Consider the following 21,102-nt stretch of genomic DNA (forward strand, 5'->3'; position numbering starts at 1 on the left):
TTCACAATTTATTGATTCATTGATTTTTTCCTTTCCAATTTGTCCTCTGTCTGTGCCGTCTCAGCATCCGATTCACGAAAGATATTGCGCTTATGACATGACAGCGCAACAACAGCCATAAAGTTTTGCTGCTGAGTGAAATTTGTACTTGTTTTGCATCTGATCGCAATTATCCATGTGGCAAAGCAAATAATCTGTTAGTCAGTCACGGCTGCAGGCTCCGTGGAACGCATGCACACACAGGCGTCTTTTATTTTTTCAGGAGTCCCTCTTTCCAATTTGAAAAAAAAAATGTAAATAATTAAAAACACATTGTTTTTATTTGTTTTCTTTTCCGAAATGTGAAATGAGCACACGCAGCAGAGCAGAGATGTGTATCGGTGTCTCCATTTACACATTGACGCCCCAGACACACCAAAAATGCAAGAGCACAGACGTTTATTGCGTGTGGAGATTTAAGCAGATCCGAACACACCAGACGCGCAAAGAGCAGAACAGAACAGAAAATAAAATGGTTGTTTGTGCATCATCTAGGTGGGATGATGTGCAAAGTTTTGAGAAAACGTGTAATATAGACAATATAAATAAATGTTCATAATAGGCAAACATTTTTACAATAGTTATAATAATTATGACAATCACATGGTGAAATTATGTATACATTATTGTTGCATTTATTATTTTTCTGGCTAAAACTGTCTGGAACAGAACAACCACTGGAGTTACGGACACCGTTGAGGTGTCCATAGATCGGTAGATGGTTGTTAGAACCGGGACGTCGCAGACATCTTGTGGTTCAAGTTTTATTCAACTCGATCCACATACGGAGCGGTGAAAAACCAACTAAATTTGACCAGACGTAGCCAAACGTTCGTGCGTGATGCCCGAACATAGTGGGCGATGCATGAACTCCCTCCTGGTCTGGGCATGAAGCAAGATGAGTTTGTGGAGTAACAGGCTTTGTGACATCATCCAATTTTCTAAAAATGTGCAAGTTGTGACTACAAATATCCACTCGCACCGTGTCCATCGCTCTGAAGTGGTTAAAGGTTACAAACTAGATGTGTGTGTTTGTGTTTATGTACCGTCTTACCTGGTTGATGTGCTGTATGGGGGATGGTAGCTCAGGCGGTAGAGCTAGTAATCTAAAAGTTGCTGGTTTGTTCCCCGGCTCCTCCTGCTAGCATGCTGTAGTGTCCTTGAGCAAGACACTTAACCCCTGATGGCTGTGTCCATTGGTGTTTGAATAATTGTAAGTCGCTTTGGATAAAAGCGTCTGCTAAATGTAATCTGTCTGTGTATTACCTAGTTGATGTCTGCGGAAATGTTCGAAGAATTTTTTATCTCTTTGGTCTTGATCTGCCAAGATCATTGTCTTACTGATGGTGTCAGAGGGAGGGCAACATATTCCCCCTCAAATCCACCTATTGGCGATCACTGTTAATGGATACTGTTGTACCCTAAATTCTGCCTACAATGAATACTTACTTCCCATAAACACTTATAACACATAGTAAAAATATAAAAACCCTAAACTTAAATTATATACAAGAAATTATTATGTTTGACAGATGGCTGAACATGGCTTATTGTGCAACACTAGCCCAGGTCCTCCACCAGGGACCAGGGTCAACAATGCTGGAGCACTGCTCTAGCATGGCAGCGACACTGACACCTATTGGTGGTGACCTACTGGCAATGGCTGGCTAAAAAGACAGCCATTGCCCGTAATTCTTGACTACAAAGAGCTTTCTTCAAATTCAAGTTCCCATAAACACTTATAACACATTGGAAAATGAACTCTCTAAACTGACATTACATCCAAGAAACCTTATTACCGATGACCTGTAAATGGCTTATTGTGCCACACCTTCCCCCTCAATTTTAAATATTTCTGGACATTTAGTTACCAGGGAGTGCTTCCACTTCACATACTGATAGTATTATTACTCTCAAGTGGCACTTGCCTGTTTAAGAACAAGCATGTTTATTTGTACATTGTGCGGGATCCTGCGCTCAATGGGACTTTTCCTGTCTAAATAAGGGAAAAAAATATATTTTGTCTATGAATGAAGGAGTTTGTGAAAATTAACATATAACAATTATATACATCTTAATTGGTAACGTTTATAACCATTACTAGTGTGATTTTATTTTGCCAAATAGCAATTAAAATGTGGACTTAAATGAAAACTGACAAAAACTTAATTTGATTGTTATTTTATTATTAATAATTTGTCTTCAGTTGCAGTCAAAAACAATCTTTTTAGTGCCCCTCGGATTTTGGATTATTGTGATTCCAGGTCTGTGCGGGACAAGAGAAGTCAGGTCTTGATCTTGATTCAGTCATGTTATGGCAGTAATAGCATAGCATAAAAAAGGCAAAGTAGCAGGAGGTCGACAAGCTGCCTCACCTTCTGCACCACCTGGTTTTGGAGAAATAACGTAATAATATCTCCCCTGTAACACTGGAGTTTCAGAAATGCCCACTCAGACTGCACCAGGTCAAAACATTTCAAATGAGTTTGCCAGCTAAAGCCACTGAACAGGGCATATCAAAATCAAACATAGTTAGTACACTAAAGTAAAATAATATACAAATTACTGATGTATTGGAGTGATGGATGCTGTAGTTTGTATTCATTCCAAATTAAAGCATTATTTTCATAGCCTAAAGAGACATTCATTTTCATTCGACTTTAAAAAGACTAAAATTCAATACCTGCCTCCTCTTAGAGGTTGACGTCCATGGGGAGAAATGGCATGTATATCTGAAGGTCACAAAAACAAAAAGAAAAGCTTGCCCGGCAGTGTTAAGGGGGCGGCGGTTCACTGTGGGGGAGCCATGATGCCCCCAGACACCGACTGGTCTGACTGGAGAATGAGCTGCTGGTGGTCGTGGCCTCGGTATCCAGACAACATGGTGGACCACCACGTACAGTGGGGCAAAAAAGTATTTAGTCAGCCACCAATTGTGCAAGTTCTCCCACTTAAAAAGATGAGAGAGGCCTGTAATTTTCATCATAGGTACACTTCGACTATGAGAGACAGAATGGGGGGAAAGATCCAGGAAATCACATTGTAGGATTTTTAATGAATAAATTGGTAAATTCCTCGGTAAAATAAGTATTTGGTCACCTACAAACAAGCAAGATTTCTGGCTTTCACAGACCTGTAACTTTTTCTTTAAGAGGCTCCTCTGTCTTCCACTCGTTACCTGTATTAATGGCACCTGTTTGAACTTGTTATCAGTATAAAAGACACCTGTCCACAACCTCAAACAGTCACACTCCAAACTCCACTATGGCCAAGGCCAAAGAGCTGCCAAAGGACACCAGAAACAAAATTGTAGACCTGCACCAGGCTGGGAAGACTGAATCTGCAATAGGTAAGCAGCTTGTTGTGAAGAAATCAACTGTGGGAGCAATTATTAGAAAATGGAAGACATACAAGACCACTGATAATCTCCCTCAATCTGGGGCTCCACGCAAGATCTCACCCCGTGGGGTCAAAATGATCACAAGAACCATGAGCAAACATCCCAGAACCACACGGGGGGACCTAGTGAATGACCTGCAGAGAGCTGGGACCAAAGTAACAAAGGCTACCATCAGTAACACACTACGCCGCCAGGGACTCAAATCCTGCAGTGCCAGACGTGTCCCCCTGCTTAAGCCAGTACATGTCCAGGCCCGTCTGAAGTTTGCTAGAGAGCATTTGGATGATCCAGAAGAGGATTGGGAGAATGTCATATGGTCAGATGAAACCAAAATAGAACTTTTTGGTAAAAACTCAACTTGTCGTGTTTGGAGGAGAAAGAAAGCTGAGTTGCATTTAAAGAACACCATACCTACTGTGAAGCATGGGGGTGGAAACATCATGCTTTGGGGCTGTTTTTCTGCAAAGGGCCCAGGACGACTGATCCATGTAAAGGAAAGAATGAATGGGGCCATGTATCGTGAGATTTTGAGTGAAAACCTCCTTCCATCAGCAAGGGCATTGAAGATGAAACGTGTCTGGGTCTTTCAGCATGACAATGATCCCAAACACACCGCCCGGGCAACGAAGGAGTGGCTTCGTAAGAAGCATTTCAAGGTCATGGAGTGGCCTAGCCAGTCTCCAGATCTCAACCCCATAGAAAATCTTTGGAGTTGAAAGTCCGTGTTGCCCAGCGACAGCCCCAAAACATCACTGCTCTAGAGGAGATCTGCATGGAGGAATGGGCCAAAATACCAGCAACAGTGTGTGAAAACCTTGTGAAGACTTACAGAAAACGTTTGACCTCTGTCATTGCAAACAAAGGGTATGTAACAAAGTATTGAGATGAACTTTTGTTATTGACCAAATACTTATTTTCCACCATAATTTGCAAATAAATTCTTTAAAAATCAGACAATGTGATTCTCTGGATTCTTTTTTTTTTTCTCATTTTGTCTCTCATAGTTGAGGTGTACCTATGATGAAAATAACAGGCCTCTCTCATCTTTTTAAGTGGGAGAACTTGCACAATTGGTGGCTGACTAAATACTTTTTTGCCCCACTGTACATGATGGAGGCGATAAGAGATGGCATTGGGGCGACTGGGAAGAACTTTACACACTAGGTGCTTACACACAAGGAAATGGTCTATGATGCCCATTTTCGTTCCCGATACCTCATTTCTGTCAGGTTGGGTCTGAATCAGACGGATTATGGCATTATGGGGGAGCTAACCTCTAAGAGCCGCTAGCTGCCGATCACTGGTCCAGACACCCGGTTTCACACATTCAAGGCAAGATATTCACACTGAAACCTTCTTTGCCACTGCACATATTGTCTGTACAACAAAGCATTTTTGGGGCAAAAAGGGCAGACATTACTTCTGGTCAGCTTTCTTTGAAACAGTTTTGCACAAAGTCCAGGAAGGGAAATCAACTGAAACCTATTGATAACGCTGTAGAGTTGGCACTAAAGGATATTAGCCTGTCCAAGCCTCTGCACTGTGTACAGAGGCTTGGACACATTGACAAACTGTTTAGTTTTAAAAAGGCCTGTTAAATCAATTCGATAATCGAGTAAAAAAACTTTTTTTAAATGTATATCTGCAAATGATTGTACAATTTAACCATTAAGGCCATTGTCTCGATAGATCATCTGTCCTTTGAGCATCTCACTGCTGCTGCTCTTTCAGAGGAATCAGCGTGACATGATGATGCTTCTTACTCAGATTGTTTAAGTAAAGCAATGTTTTTTTGTGGCGTCTGCATTGGTTTGCGTTTTGGTTTAGTTTAGGCCTTTGAGTGACCCATTGATATTACAGCGTCCCCCAGTGGAAGACACAGGAATAGGCACTGAAGTCAGGATGGGTCCCCAGCTACTAACGTATGGTGACACATGGGTCAGAAAAATAAACAAAACGAACACTGATTTTGAGAAAGTGTGAAAAGCTATGGACGGCAACAGGAGGAGATGATCTGTGCGTTTTAGAGTGAACACACAGATCCCAGGTCCCTCACTGGAAGTCTGGTTTGTCAGGGAAGGAGCAGCCGGCGTGTCGGATGATGACATTGGCGGCGTAGTGCGCCGCTCGGATGCACTGATCCAGCGTCTTCTCCTGAACCAGCTCCGAGAGGAACCCTGTGGTACACACGCAAATAGGTCACATAGGGACACACACACACACACACCACTGAGCTGTGGTTCTAGAGTGTGCATTTAAAACAAGCACTAGGACCACAGAAATCCCTTACCCCCTACGAAGGCATCGCCAGCACCAGTTGTGTCGACAATGTCCTTTGGGTCAATCACTAGCACAGGGTACATCTCCACTTTGTCGCCTGGAAGACAACATAAAGAAACAGTTTTGGGGTTAAATGGAAGACAACAGGACACGAGACAGGAGGTAGGTAAAAAAAAAATAATAATAAAGTGGGTGGAAATCATACTTTGGGCCAGAATCGTAGAATCCTTCCCTTGAGTGATGACTACTATTCTCGGTCTCTTCTTGTTGATTTTAGGCATCGCCTGGGCCTTTTTGGCAATTTCCTCAATGTCCTTGGTCTGTAAGAAAACACCGGTAGACACACCACAGAACCAACTAATTGAAATGGTGCTACTGTGCATGTGAGTGTCTGCAAGTGTCTGCTAGTACCAACTCCCTCACCTCAAAGCCTTGCTCTTTGCCAAATGCTGCCGCCTCCTAATGAAATTAAGTCAGAATAACTTGTTGATAACGATAGTCAGACGCAAATTTGTGGTTAGAACGACAAATGGCTGTGCAGAACGAGCTCTCTCCCTCTCTCTTACTGTTTCATTCCCGAACAGGATATCCACGTAGGGCATCACCTCCATCAGGTTGTCTTTGAAGAACTGGCAGATGAAGGGCGCGGAGATGTTCATGCTGAACAGCTTGTTGTTTTCAGACGCATGCTTGGCCACTTTCAGGATGGACTCCAGAGAGACGGTCAGGAAGAAACCCTGCACGGACACCCGGCAGAGGGTTGGTCGGCTTTTAGGCAAACGGTAGTTTATACATTTAAAAAACGATAAAAAACCACCAAAAGAAAAAAAACCAGCAACAATTGCACAACCATCAGAATGTGAATTTGTTAATACAGAAGTGAATGTTTACTGTGGAATCTTTTGGTTTATTGCTAACAGTCTGTTTATTATTGGGGTTTATTAAATTTAATGTCAGGTGTTTTGTCCATCACCATTTCGATCTTAATTTCATTTTTCTGCTGCACTGTTTATTCCATCAGTTATTGTATAGGAACATGTACTTAATTTTCTGGACCTAACCTTTTAATTTTTTTTGGTCTTTTTCATTGTTTTTTTGTTATTTTTATGTTATATCTGTTGTTTATCATTAGGTTTAGTGTATATTGCCATTGCCTTTTTATTGTATTGCTTTATTATTCTTTTTTTGCTACTGTTTTGATGTGAGCTGTTAAAATAATTGAAATTTCCCTTTGGGGATGAATAAACTATCAATCAATCAATCCATCTATCCATCTATCTATCCAAATGTCAATCAGCTTCACTTCAGAGTTCTGCTCTCAGGGGCTATACCAATATTTGTGCAGGGGGGTGACTTGATGGTTTTTGATATGAAAAACACCTCATGCATTAGCCTCACATCGCCCGAACAATTCGAAAATGCGTCTTAGTCTGGCACCTCTCAGTTCCTTTTCAATTTCAAAGGGGCGTTATCACTGGGCGCAGACCAAAATGTCTCTGCACGCAATTGGATAGACCAACAACCAATCAGAGTACTGAATAGACCAACAACCAATCAGAGTACTGAATAGACCTACAACCAATCAGAGTACTGAATAGACCTACAACCAATCAGAGCATTGGATAGACCTACAACCAATCAGAGAAATGAAATGTGTGACGTAACGCTGAGCGACAGAAAAATGACAACCAGCGGGGCCAGTTGGCAAATTAAACCTTTACCAAATCCTGTCAGAAGTACAGCAAACACATCTTTGTTATCAACAAAACCTTTTAGTGCAGCTGTTTGTTCTTTCTTTTAGAGAAAATATACTGTCCAGTTGGTTTAATACTGTCGCAATATCGGATTCAACCAACTGTTCCACATCAGCTGCAGCCATCTTGGTAAGGTGCCTCAACAGCAATCCTCTGTATTGTCATCGTATCGACCCCAACCCGCCCCATACAAGATAAATGGTTGTGATTGGCCCAACCCTGGGGAGGTCCGGTGGAAATCTGTGTGAACGGGAGGGTGGCTAGACGTATCCAGCAGAGCAAATGAAACATGAGCTGCAGATTCGTCTGGTTCCCTGTCTACCTGTGGAATGCTTTACCTTCCCTCTATTAATCACCTCTGTGTGCATCTGCTTGAATTAAATGTGTTTAAATCTCTCTACAGCTCAATCAGTGCTGTGCGAGCCCGAGATTTGATCAAACTACGCTCCCCTGGGAGAGTGAGAAGTGAACTGTACAGTCACCTCCCTTCTCCCAGTAGCAACACTCGCTACTCACAGCAATGTAGTAGACTTTAGCTTTCTCCACCAATGCCCAGTTCTCCTCCACGTCGAGGTGTTTGTCTTTCTTATAACAGTTAGCAGCGGCCAGATTAGCTACCAGAGACCTGAGAGAAAGGGGGGGAACAAAAAAACATAAGCACAATATTTGCAGATACAGAGACTAGACAGGTATCAGCAAATTCTATTTAATTTATTAAAGCACATTCTACCTCATTGCACATGCCCCGTCCGTGCACACTTTTAATATTTCTTCATTTTTTATGTACAGTTTTATGTTAATAAAACTGTACATAAGAGTCCTGTGAGGGAAAAATGATTACGATCAACTATTTTGAATGAGGACAAAGGCCTCTACCTCTACCTACCTTTTGTCTTCTTGTAGCAGGCAGAATAAACTCACCGATCATTGCGGAAGAACTTCCTTCACAGTCCGGAGTCAAATTCCTTGTACTGTATGTGTATGCGCCCCTGGCCAATAAAGCCTAATTCTGATTAGAGACCTTATTAAGTTCACTTTGTAAGTTAACCTTTTAAAGGGGACCTAATACCTATTATGTAAAACTCACTTTTTCAGTGCTTGTGCACATACATTTGGGTCTCTGATGGGCCGAGTAACACACAAACTGTGAAATAAGACAACTCAGTCAGATTTTTGTGAGCTGTCTGTTTCAGAAAACATGTCCCAAAACGAGCAGTTCAGCTTTGCTGCCCTGATCGAGGTCACCAAGGGAGTCATTCTAATTAGAACTGCCCCCCATCTGAGTAATGGGGGAATCTCTGCCCACAGGTAAGAGTTTAGGGAGGGTAACGGAGTCTTTCTGGCCGTGGTGCGCCAACATGGCGAGAGCTTTTAGTATCACCGTGAACAATAAGGTATGCTGGCCACAAGTATCAATCACAATTGATAACGATGAATATTATTATAATAATAATGATGATGATGATGATGATGATGATGATGATGATAATCCTTTAGGGCGGAGGAGGCACGCATTGGCACGCAGCTGGGCTGCTGACAAGCCTGTGTGCTGACCCCCTCTGCAAGACAGACAAACATTAAGAAATCTCCCTGCCTCAAGTGGGACCAATCAGCGCCAATTCCAGACAGCTTGGCGGCCTCGGGAAAGGACCTCTCTGCAGCCAGTGCTTGACCACGCCCCTTTGTCCGCAACACTCAACAAACAAATCTTTTAAAAGAAAGAGGAAATAATACTGTCTGCGAAGAAACTGCATACGATGGAAATTTAAGGATTTCAAAAAAATTCTGCTGTGTATTTCTTTCTAAAAATAAATTACATTTAAAAAAATAAGTATGCGGTAGATAGACTGTAGGCTGCGGCGCACTATCCGCACGTTTTCCCAAACAAAACCAATAAAAAAAGTGAGTATTTTATTTTCCAACGTTTACATGAAACAAATAATCCCCACGCGGTGTCCATGTCTCCCACAAGCCTGGAGCATGACCAAAGTTCGAGCAAAATTAAGCCTTGTAGAGCTAATATGAGTTAAGATTCAGGAACTTGATTGCTTATTTCTCGCCTCAAATTTATTAAGAAACAGATTTTCCTGGACTGACAAAGTGAAATCAGTGAAAGTTAGAGTAAATACAAAGCAACTCGGAAGCCACGCTTGAACCCCGTTGCCTCACAGAACTCGAAGCCTTATAGATAGCTTGTTATAGAAAAGGAGGGTAATAGAGGTGCGTTAGAATGGCTAGAATGCACAATCTGAGTGGTATTTTCAGCAAAAAAATAATTAAAAGAAGATCTCTTAAAACTTGTTTTGGGGACCTCAGAGGCTTATATCATCTGTGTAGAAAGGAGCATAATAGGCCCCCTTAAAGACTTTAAGCTCAGTATAAGGCCAATTTTATGCTCCTGCTGTAGCAAAAGTCGACCAAATTCTAGTTAGTTCTGAGGCTAAAAAATATTGAAACATTGTATATTTTTTGCCCTTTTCCCAAAAAACTGATGTAACCCAAGTGTCTTTACAAAGTCAGAAGGAAGAAGTATTAGATTCAATTTAGCCCAAGTTAGTGCCTTTATTGCATTAGAAAGTCACAGAAAAATAATGTGCATGGATAAATTAATAGAATAGGGTCACTGAGGATGTTTACCGTCTCAAATATCATTAAAAATCTCCCTTAAGTCACTAACTTTGAGATGGCTTATCGTCCCTATTCTGAATTTATTCATGCATATATATTTTTGTGATTCAAGAAGGGAGTCGGGAAGGAGTGACGGGGAGACTGGAGTGCACAGAGCAGCAGCCAGAAACACACAACATAGCTATTTACTTTTCTTCTCAAGGGTTTTAATATATTTCTTATTTAAATTATGCTTTTATTTAGTTTTTTCACAGTGATCAAGAATACAAAAATAAATTATCCTGTTCCGCACATGGTATTGCGTCATTTCCGGTGTCACTTCTCGCATTTGTTTGTAACAAAACGTAGTTTGGAGACCAAACAGACTCGTTGGGGATTCCTCCTGGTGAAAGATCTTGTAATGCAGGGGTGTCCAAACTTTTTGCAAAGAGGGCCAGATTTGGTGAGGTGAAAATCTATGGGGGCCGACCATTCAGCCTGACATTCTTTGAACCATTACCATTGTAAATTAACATGTAAATATGTAACTGTATCCCTTTGTACAGTTTGTTGTATACGTGTTTATTTGTATTTGCTTTTATTTTGCTTTGTTTTACTCTGCTGTCTGCAGCTAGATTGACATTGCAAATGAGAATCTGTTGTCAATTGCCTTATCAGGATAGATAAAGGTTAAAATAATAATAAATTAAATGCAAATGAACTATTTTAGGAAATCTGACTCCGAAATTTTGTATTTATTGATTTTGTTTTAACAAATCACATCAAAGTGCATTTTGACAAAGGATAGTATTAAATGACTGAAATTTGACAAAACTGTGGTTTTGATCATCACAAAAAATTAATTCACCGAGACCTTAGTATTTATTCTCCTCAGAAGAATGAAAAAAAAAAATGACCTACATTAATGTGAAGGGTGATACTGAGATCTCGACTGCAGTAAACAGGGAAGATCTGGCTCAAAAACAGTGGTTTTGATGCGCAAGATGTCATGCAGGTGAGAGTCACTTAGTCTTGTCCTCACGCGGTTCTTGTTAATGTTCATAACCGAGAACGTCTTCTCGCACAAGTATGCAGAGCCCAACTAGCTCAGCATTTTCTTAGCAAATGTTCGAATCTCTTGGAACCTGTCTTTGTCCAGCCGGCGGTAAAAGTTTACAAGAGGGAGTTGCAGGTGTTGACTGTGACACTCCGCGTCACACTGCAGCTCAATGAGCTCCAGCTGCAGGTGGGCTGGAGCGTCATGAGGATCCACGGAAAAAAGAGAGAAAAAAAGTGTGATCTCCTTTTCAATAGCTGCATAATCCCTGAAACGCTGTTGATAATCCCCAGCCATAGATGAGATGTTTGCTGCATACCTCCTCATTTGCGCAGTGATATTGTTTGCTGGTAAACTGGTCATCATTTCCTGCAGCGATGGGAAATGTGAGGTATTGGGCTGCGTTTGTGACAGGTGCCTTTGGAAAAGTAGCAGCTTTGTCCCAAAAGCTTTGACGTGTGAATACCACTGGCTTACCACTGCATTTTTCCCCTGAAGGCTCATGTTCAGCGCGTTCAGATGTCGTGTTATGTCAACTAGAAATCCAAAATCAGCCAGCCAAACAGGAACGGAGAGATCTGGGATCGGTTGTCTTTTTTGTGCCAAGAAATGTCCGATTTCCTTTCTGGGAGAGTAGAATCGCTGCAGTGCAGACCCCCGACTGAGCCATCTTATGTCATTATGATACACAACATCTCCATATTCAGCGTGGATGTGGATCAGAAACTGTTGAAACTGGCGGTGACACAGGGCTCTGGAGCAAATATAATTAATAGCCTTCATCACTGGTTTCATAACGTGATCATATTTCAGATGTTTGGCACATAGAACTTGTTGGTGAATAATACAATGGAGTTTTATAGCTTTGCCTCCTTCTTCGCTGACTTTTACAGACTAGGGTCGATAGCCCACTTTGCTCACCAACCATGGCAGGTGCGCCGTCCGTAATAATCCCAGTGATTTTAGTCCACTAAAGTTTCATGTCATCTACGGCAGAACAAAAAGAATCGAAGAAAGAAGTCGTTTGGTCCTTAAGGCTCTAGAGGTTAAGTAGCTCTTCACTCACGTTCATGTCATTGTCCACTCCTCTCAAAAAAATCAGTAACTGAGTGGTGTCATATGCATCCGTGCTTTCGTCGCAGGCTTACGAAAAAAAGTCAAACTCCACTCCTTTTGCCTCTAACTGTCTCTTGATATCAGATGAAATTTCTTCAATCCTCCGGGCCACAGTGCTACGAGCCAGGCAAACATTGGCAAACTCTTGTTTTTTCAGGAGAAATTTTCTCCAGCATTTTCATCACGCAGTCTTTAATAAACTCACCCTCAGTAAACGGTTTGCAGTGCTTGGCAACCAGCATTGCCACCTCGTTGCTTGCCTTTGTAGAATTTTCATTTGAGTCAGGGGCTCTTTTGAAAAAGCGCTGCTGTGCCATTAAACAGCTTCAAGTTGCTTAATTTTTTCGGTGCGTTCGTTTGCCGTTAGCTTATCGTAGTTAGCATGTTTCTTCTGATAGTGCCACTTAATATTGAATTCCATGAAAACAGCCAGTCTCTTGACAAATTAAGTACATGCAGTTGTTTCGCATGTCAGTGAAAAAATACTCCGATTTCCACTTGTCCTGGAAACAGCGGCCCCTTGTTGTCAACTTTCCTTTTTTTAGTTGCAGTTTCCATTTTAGAAATGGGCTAAAAATATACCACAGTGGTAAAAGTTCACACAGGGGTCACTCGGCGAGAGTGCGGCCACAAGTCTACTGCCATCCTCTGGTTAAATATAAAACTGATTTTTTTGTATGTGCGTATTCTTTACTGTGACCATATATTTTTGATTTTATGACAGAAATCTTCGGGCCGGTGGAAATTTAGACACGGGCCGGATTTGTCCCGGGGGCCGGACTTTGGGCATGCCTTTTGTAATGTGTGACCTCCTGTCGCCGATCAGTCATGTAGTGTGCATGCACAAGAGTGCAAGATAGTGTGAACAGTACAGTGATCTGACGACTTTAAAAAGTTGTGTAGTGTGCCCATGGCATTACCGGTAATCTCCGGTGATGCAGGCAGCACACGTCCCGGTGGGCTCCTTGTCCTGCTCGTAGTAGTGTGCGTCCACGTTGGCCTCTGCCGTCTTCCGCTTCAGAATCTCGCCGAACTTGTCGTTGCCGATGCAACCAAAGAACGTGCCGACCTGATGGGGCTCCTGGATCATCCACTGGAAACGACACCAGCGCAAGTACGGAAATTCATCTTCCTCATCGCCCTCAACGCAACCACTCATTTAATGCATTACAATACTGGTACGTAAGACATGCTACAGGTAGCGGGAACCATGACGGGGCGGCATTATGGACCACTCCAGCTGTGGATCCACATCTCTACCTGCAGCTCCCATGCGGTCTGGTTAAACATAGCCTATTGTATGGCATATAACCTAAATCTTGTTATATGATGCTAATAACATTGCTCACTCTCTTCCCTGTGAACCGTTCTCATGGTTTATTCCATTAAATCTTTACCCTGGTGAGTTTCAGTGAGTTTTTCCTTGCCAGGGTGGAAATTAAGACTAGTAGGTGATTTCTTGAGTCTGTATTATACTCTTATAAAATGATTGATAACAAAATTACGAGTATAATGTTTCTTTAATTACTATGTTATTATCCTTATAACATACATGAGATATCTTTCGTATATGAGTATGTTTCTCTCTGTTGAGCCATTTGAAGCATTGTGACATGCCAGGACTTCTACTCTGTGAGGTGATTACTGGAGATAAGTTAAGGTAAGTTTAATTTAGGGGGATTTAAATGTATATTTAATACAAAACAGGCAATTAATACTATTATATAATTAAAGAACCCAGAATCGCAATTGTGGCACCGCCCCTTATTGCCGCCTGTGCGAGTGCCTTGTGTTGATTACGCACATTTTAGTATTTTTTGTATTTTTAGGGCTTATAGAGCTTATTGTGCATAATCACCGGGTGTCATGCCATTTCACTGCATACAGTATATGTATGACTGTATGTATATGTATGTATGTGACAAGCAACTTTTTGAATCTTGAATATCATATAAATAAACTATTTGTGAGTGTGTGTGTGTGTGTGTGTGTGTGTGTGTGTGTGTGTGTGTGTGTGTGTGTGTTTCACCTGAGCGATCTTGATGGAGTTCTGCGTCGCCCCTCCTGCATGGTACTCAACCTTGAACTTCTTGACCATCTCTTCAAAGCTGGAAAACACACACAGTCAGGGTGAGAATCCAGTAGATGGAGAAAACACCTTTGTTCTCTGCATTTGAACCCATCCTCGTATCAGACGTATATAGGAGAGGTGGGCTGCCACATAACACTGCCCAGGTAGAGGTTAGGGGGTTAAGTGTCTTGCTCAAGGAGGAGCCGGGGATCGAACCGCCAACCTTCCAATTAGTTGATGAAGTGAGCTACTGCCCCTATTTAAAAACATTTGTTTATTTTTGCAAGTAAACAGGTGGTAGCTTTTCTCAAGTCACCTCTTGGCATAGGTGTGATAGGAAAAAGACCACGATCACAACATTTTAGTTGACGATTGTCAAATAAATAATAGCAATTGTGGATTTTTGTTCATTTTATGTCACTATCATAGTATAATATAGGCCTTTGTTTGGGTTTAACGTCACACTCTGAAATTTGGAGGGAAACTTATGATTGTGGAATATTCATGATTGAACAAAATGGCTTCCATTTGCACAAATAATTGTGATTGGGAGATTATGTTATAATTGTGAGAGCTTTAGACGTCGCATCACAGAAATGAAATGAGGCGCAATGCAGGCAGCCCGGTCTCCTCAGGTCGTCATCAAAATGAGAGGCAAAATCACACACAAAGTGTTTACATCAACATTTAGACCAGTGGATATTTTTTAACGCAGATATAATGACGATTACCTTGGACAACTCAATCTCTAGGGAGCATATGAGAGCATGGGAAATAACCAGATTTACTCCAAAAAGGAAGAGATATGTTGTTCCTCCAGAAGAGAGGGACAAGGGGGTGTTCACTCTACCTCCAGAGGGAATCTCTAATGGAATTTAGTCTTTACAGTAATTATTTTATACGCCACAATACAATGTGAAATGTCCATTATTTGAGCACCCCCCAGACATGTGTGGATTAATGAGACCACATTGGATGTGGATTGTGACTGTGCAACCCAGCAGAGAGCAGCACTGTATTCTCTTACGCTAAAAACAAAGCAAACAAACAAACTGAAATGTCACACTGCCCCACAGCGCACATGTAACAATATACACAAAATCATACAAGTGTAAAAGCAAACAGCCACACCAATGTCTGCAGACCACACTTGTGCACATCTGCTTACATGCAAACGTAGAAGCACAATCTAGCTTTAAGACCGCTCCGACGACCCCCGAGGCCAAAAGCATTACCAACAGACATTATGCAACCTGAATAACGTGTCATCAGCCTTCCCAGGGATAAGTGTAGAGTGTGTGTGTGTGTGTGTGTGTGTGTGTGTGTGTGTGTGTGTGTGTGTGTGTGTGTGTGTGTGTGTGTGTGTGTGTGTCCTGTGGGTAAAGAGACAGCAAGATAAGAAACCACTGGAAGCAGACAGCCCTACGACTGTTAGGGTCCTGAGACTGAAGCAGAGGTTGCTGGGAAGGAGACATCTGGGAGGAGGTGGAAAGTAATTTTAAAAGCAATATGGCGACAAGTTTTGTAGAACACACTTGATTATGTCCATTTACGGACACTCACTTCTAGCAGCAGCTTTTAGCACCAGTCTCAAGAACATACTTCTATAGAGCGGATCAAGATCCCATTGCAGATATTTTAAAAGGGCTGCATAATGCATAGGGCTGCATAGTTTTTTTAAAAAGGGCTGCTTAGTGCATAGGGCTGCATATGTATTTAAAAGGGCTGCACAGTGCTTCATAGTGGTTTGGAGTGGAATCAATTATCAATAAAGCGAGAATTTGATTCTGACAAGTAGCTTCTAACTATCCATCTTGCTTTTTCTACAGTAAACAGCACAGCTTGACTTAAACCAATAGGATAGTTTTCAGTAGAGAATGTGAAGTTCGACGTTGCTATGGGTTGCTATGGACTCTGGTCACCATTTTTGGAGGATTGCATCCACTAAATTGTGTAGAGAAATAACTACGAAATGTACAAAAAGGAAGAAAAAGAAGGGTCATGGTTTCACACAAGATGATTTCATGATTTTCTGTGGCAGGTTTTCACCCAACAAGACTTCCAAGCCATGTCTTAACTCTAAAATGCCGACCGGCATTCACAGTCAATGCGAGTTATCCTCCAAATATGGCGGGTTGCTCCAGCAATGTGAACGTCTGCTTCACATTCCCTGTAGGATCAGCCTGGACCAATTCAATCTTTTTTTTTTTTTGTCACATGGATAATATTAACCAAAAGGTGGATTCTGTTTCTCAGCTTTTTTCATGCAAATAAAAAATAAAATACATTTGCACAAATTGCACAACTTCCATAATGTGAATTTGTTGACACAGTGGTATATGTGTACTGCTATTTTTTGAGGTTTATATTTCAATTCTGTTAACTGTTTCATGAATAAAGTATCTAAACACTTCAACTTGTGTTACTAAAGATTTAATAATATTTTTATAATAAAGCTTTAATCAAGTTTCCTGCCAGTTTGAATCATTTCATTGCCAGTAAAATAAATACAAATTGATCAAGAAAACCTGACCTTTGGGATCAATAATCAAAGGGTACACTAAATTGCGCGCGCGCACACGCACACGCACACACACACACACACACACACACACACACACACACACTCTTTCTTATCTCCTGGTAAATGTTTGCTTTCTGCCTCAAACTGAACTGGCTGGGGGGAGGGGGCTGGGAGGCGAGTCGTCCTGCTCTGCCATTGGCCAACGCCGCCTCTCAGACCCGGGACTCCTGCTCCCCGATTGGCTGATTGAGATTAGTTCTGGAGTTTGCCTGTTTTGTCTGGTGGACTCAAGCACAGAGGAGTTCAGAGGCACCGGGTTTCCCCCCACAGGGACTATGGATCTTGGGCGTATTTTAAAATAAATAAATAAATAAAATAAAATAAAAGGTATCAAGTGGTAACAACACGAAAGGTTTTAGAATATACCAACAGTGCTTTGTGTTTGTCTTCTGCCAGGATCTGGTCGTTGGGCTTCAGGCCGTACCTGCAAAGAAGAAAAAGCAAGATTAGTGCCTCAAATGAATGTGACATTTATGATAATTTAAAAATATCCAATATGCAATGATGCCACCTCTAATGTTTATCTTCTGCACGACATTTCTGCACAGAACCTTGTTATTGAGCAGTAATCACACAAATGGGATGTAGCCTTTGCATAAACAGCCTGATCTGTGTTTGAGGATAATTTGCCTAATTTACAAATACAAATGTGTCCCAAGCGTAGAGAAAGGCTGTGAGAAACTAAGCAGGGGTGCCTTTCTAACCCAAATCAACATGCAGCGGCTCACTATCACCCAATGCATTCTGGTTTCTCAGAAAGATAAAAGGGTGGTTTTAAGATTAAGTCTCCATTTAAGACCTGCTTTATTCCCATGTGAGATTGAATTACAACAGAGGGTGGTTACGCACTAATCCAGGTGTTTACGCAAGTGGTTTCAGAGTGGACTCTGAGCTGGTATCTAGAGTAGCCCTTTGCTCCGGTCAATTCTCATGCAAACTCCCCAAAGAAGCAAAGAATTTTTTTTTCTTTTTCCACACTTAATTTGTTTGTTTGTTTGTTTGTTTATTATTCATTCATTATTTTGGGAGCAGGAATGAATAATAAACAAACAAACAAATAAATTAAGTGTGAAAAAAATAAAATTCTTTGTATTCAAAGCCTAAGTTGTTAGCTTCAACCTTTTAATTTTATATTAAGAGAAACAAAACCATCCAATTGACCACCCCACAATCACAGAAATAGGGTTCTGGGTTCTATGACGTTGCCACCACCGCTTAGAGACATATAACCATGAAGGGGAAATGCGGAGAGTTGGAGGAAACACAAAAGGATACTACTGGCATGGGGAATGAACCGCAAAAAATAAAATAAAATTAACATTGCATCGTACATTTTTGATGTACATAATACCCAGCCCTGCTGCACATAATGTGCCGCTGTGAATCATAAGTAACAGAGTAACCCATGAACGAGATAAAGCAGTCCTCTCTGGGATGAATGTCTGGATGGAGGATTCAGGCGCAAGTCGTAGTCACAAAGAGATTTTGTTTTTGTGGAAATACTAAATACAGCTGTGGAACCTCCACCAACTGTCAACACCCATCCACTAACTACCGAGTGAAACTGAGTGTAACAAAAAGGGCTCAAAATAGGTCATCGCTAGCTCTGCTTATTAGTTTGCTCACAAGTTTGACTTCATATCCTTGTAAATCCACCTAGGAGTTTGGGATTCATACAGTGGGCAGCTTCCTTATATTTTATCATACATATTGGGACACTCTTCCAGAATCGGACTCTCTTACACATGCCCAGATATTTTAAAAACTTCTCTTCCGAGCTACTTCTCGTTATTTATTGGATTCGTAGCATTCAAAGTACGTAACCATTTCTTCCTCTTGTGTATGGGAAATCTTTTAGAACCCTGGTGCTGTGTCTTACTTGTCCAAAAAGTCCTTGTCGACCACGGCTGAGATGTCCAGCAAAGGGTTTCCCATCCCGAAGAGTGAATTAGGGCTGAAAAACACAAAAGGACATGTGTTAAAACATAACCAACGACAGAAGAAATGCAATAAGCTGGTCAATTTAGCCTTAGGAAAGAAGCTGCCACGTATTCCATCCCAGTTAATCAGACATACATGGGACAAACTGTTTATCTTTTTATTCCCACGTGATGGCCACCTTGTGACCGAGCGAGCACGTGCAAAGTAGATGTGAAAATACGCAGGATTCAGCAGAAAACAGAACAAGGACACAGATGCACACAAGGGCTGTTCAGTCAGGCGTGCGACAGAAGCTCTGTGGGTTGGAAACCCTTGCATCTACGTGCAAGTGTGCATTAGTCCACAGGCAAATCTGAACACAGTTTTGAATTTGTAAGCTACCAATGCAAGAAAAACAAAAAAAATAAACCATAAAAACAACACTGTGAGAACCATGACGACTGCATTTTCAGCTTTGAGGATCCACAGAATCCACAGGAGACCATATATTCTGCCTAGGGCTGGAATATCAACAAATTTAGAAATGTTCACATATCTACTGTATATGCAAGCACATTTTTGGCTCCTGCATCTACTTCTTTGTATCACTGTTGTCTCCTGGACAAAATGTCTCTGGAGGACAAACACGAAACCAAACATGAACCTCAGTCCTTAAGTTATCTTTCCACATACACACGCGAACACACACACGCACAGGATAATCAAATTAACCATGACCAATAAAACCAGCAAGCAGCTTATCTCTGCCAAAAATGACCACTATCCAGTTGATGCCACACCCTTACTATCAATGCATACATCACATTCTCCTAACCGTCCATTCAATGTGTAGCTGGATAATCACCACTGTGCGACTTTTAACCAGACCATAATGCACATTAAACCATCAGCGTGTGTCCATCCCTGAGTGAAGATACCCTTACCTCGCAGCCGGCATGGTGAGTCTACTACAGAGTGACAGGGACAGACCTGTTGATCTGCCAAAAATTCACACAAGAAGATCTAATTCAGAAACTCCAAATTTCAGCTAGGCGTGCTGCTGATTGGACCGTCTCCTGCACCGCCCTGCCCCTCCTCCTCCTCCTCCTCCTCCCTCCTCAGATTCAGCCAAATAGGTTGCATCCAAAGAGGATGGACCGCGTGTCTGGGTTTTCCTCTCCCTTTTCTGCTCAGATCGAATCGTTCTGAGACGGCACCGACTACAGGGGATCAGGGTTAAGCCACAGGGGGAAGCAAACGCCAGCCAATACTCTGACCGGGAAGTCGGTTCTGTCCAAGCAAACCCAAACCCAGATACCAGATGGATGGACGGATGGATGGATGGATGGACAGACGCACAACAGGTGATGGAGGGAAGGTCAAGTGAGAGGGAAGGAGCAGGATACATAAAATGGAAACTTTTTTCATTCCCGGATGAAAATTGCGGTGCAGCAGCACACATCAAAACAACAGGTAATAATAATAATAATAATAAAGTGATAAGGGAAAATAAATACAAGAAAAATGCAGGAAACGTAATAATGCACTATACAATAAGCCCCCAAAATTGACAACAACAATAATACAAAATTTGCCAATATACAGTCAACGTAAAAATCACTTAAAAAAAATAGAAAAGCCCTACAAATTAATAAATCCGAATAGAAAACTGGCCATATACACAATTTACCTAGAAACAATACACATAAGCAGTATATGATAAGCCCAAAAACAATAGAATCAACTACATGACTGATTAAGGCAAATACCGTCCGCCCACCTCAGCAGAACACACGGGTCAACGTGAAGGTAACCACGGTGTCCGGGGGTTAAATATAAAAGCGCCGTCCGATGGAGCCGCCGCCGCTCCGACCGACCGGCGCGTCCTTTCAACCACTCGCACAAAGACGCACATGGCTGCCGGTCAGAGGCCGGCACCTTAACGGTCCGTTCCGCACGGAACCGCTGAATGGGACGGTTAAAAAAAATCGAATACAACCAACAACTCCGCTGAGGTACTGGACGTGGAGTGTAATAACCGGACAGACGGACGGACGGACGGACAGCCCGACGGGGGAGCAGCGTGGCGCGGCGTGTCACCTTAGTTCGGTCGGCTCCGCTTCGGCCGGGGAGCCCGGTTCCGTTTCTTCTGAGAGTTTTGCTTTCTTTGCCCTCGGTCCCTCGGACGCCATGGTTCGTGGCGCTACGCTTCAAACTCCTTAACGGAACGAACCGCACGACTAACACGATCTTAAGACTCGCGAACGATTCGTT

The 21,102-nt window shown here is 42.0% G+C and overlaps 1 protein-coding gene across 1 annotated transcript; it reads right to left on the reverse strand.

Annotated features, from left to right (window-relative positions):
* Positions 1-2,204: 2,204 nt before the first annotated feature.
* On the reverse strand, positions 2,205-21,072 carry LOC307242349 (adenosine kinase-like). Its single transcript, XM_080016778.1, has 11 exons — positions 20,929-21,072; positions 18,788-18,862; positions 17,279-17,332; positions 14,283-14,361; positions 13,174-13,346; positions 7,990-8,098; positions 6,286-6,456; positions 6,143-6,178; positions 5,925-6,039; positions 5,730-5,816; positions 2,205-5,616 (listed from the first exon to the last, which is right to left on the reverse strand). Exons 1-11 carry the CDS (start codon positions 21,018-21,020, stop codon positions 5,492-5,494), a joined length of 1,116 nt encoding a protein of 371 aa, XP_079872904.1. The 5' UTR covers positions 21,021-21,072; the 3' UTR covers positions 2,205-5,491.
* Positions 21,073-21,102: the final 30 nt, after the last annotated feature.

The sequence above is a fragment of the Zeus faber genome (genome assembly GCF_960531495.2).
Source record: "Zeus faber genome assembly, chromosome: 16".
Lineage (NCBI taxonomy): Eukaryota > Metazoa > Chordata > Actinopteri > Zeiformes > Zeidae > Zeus > Zeus faber.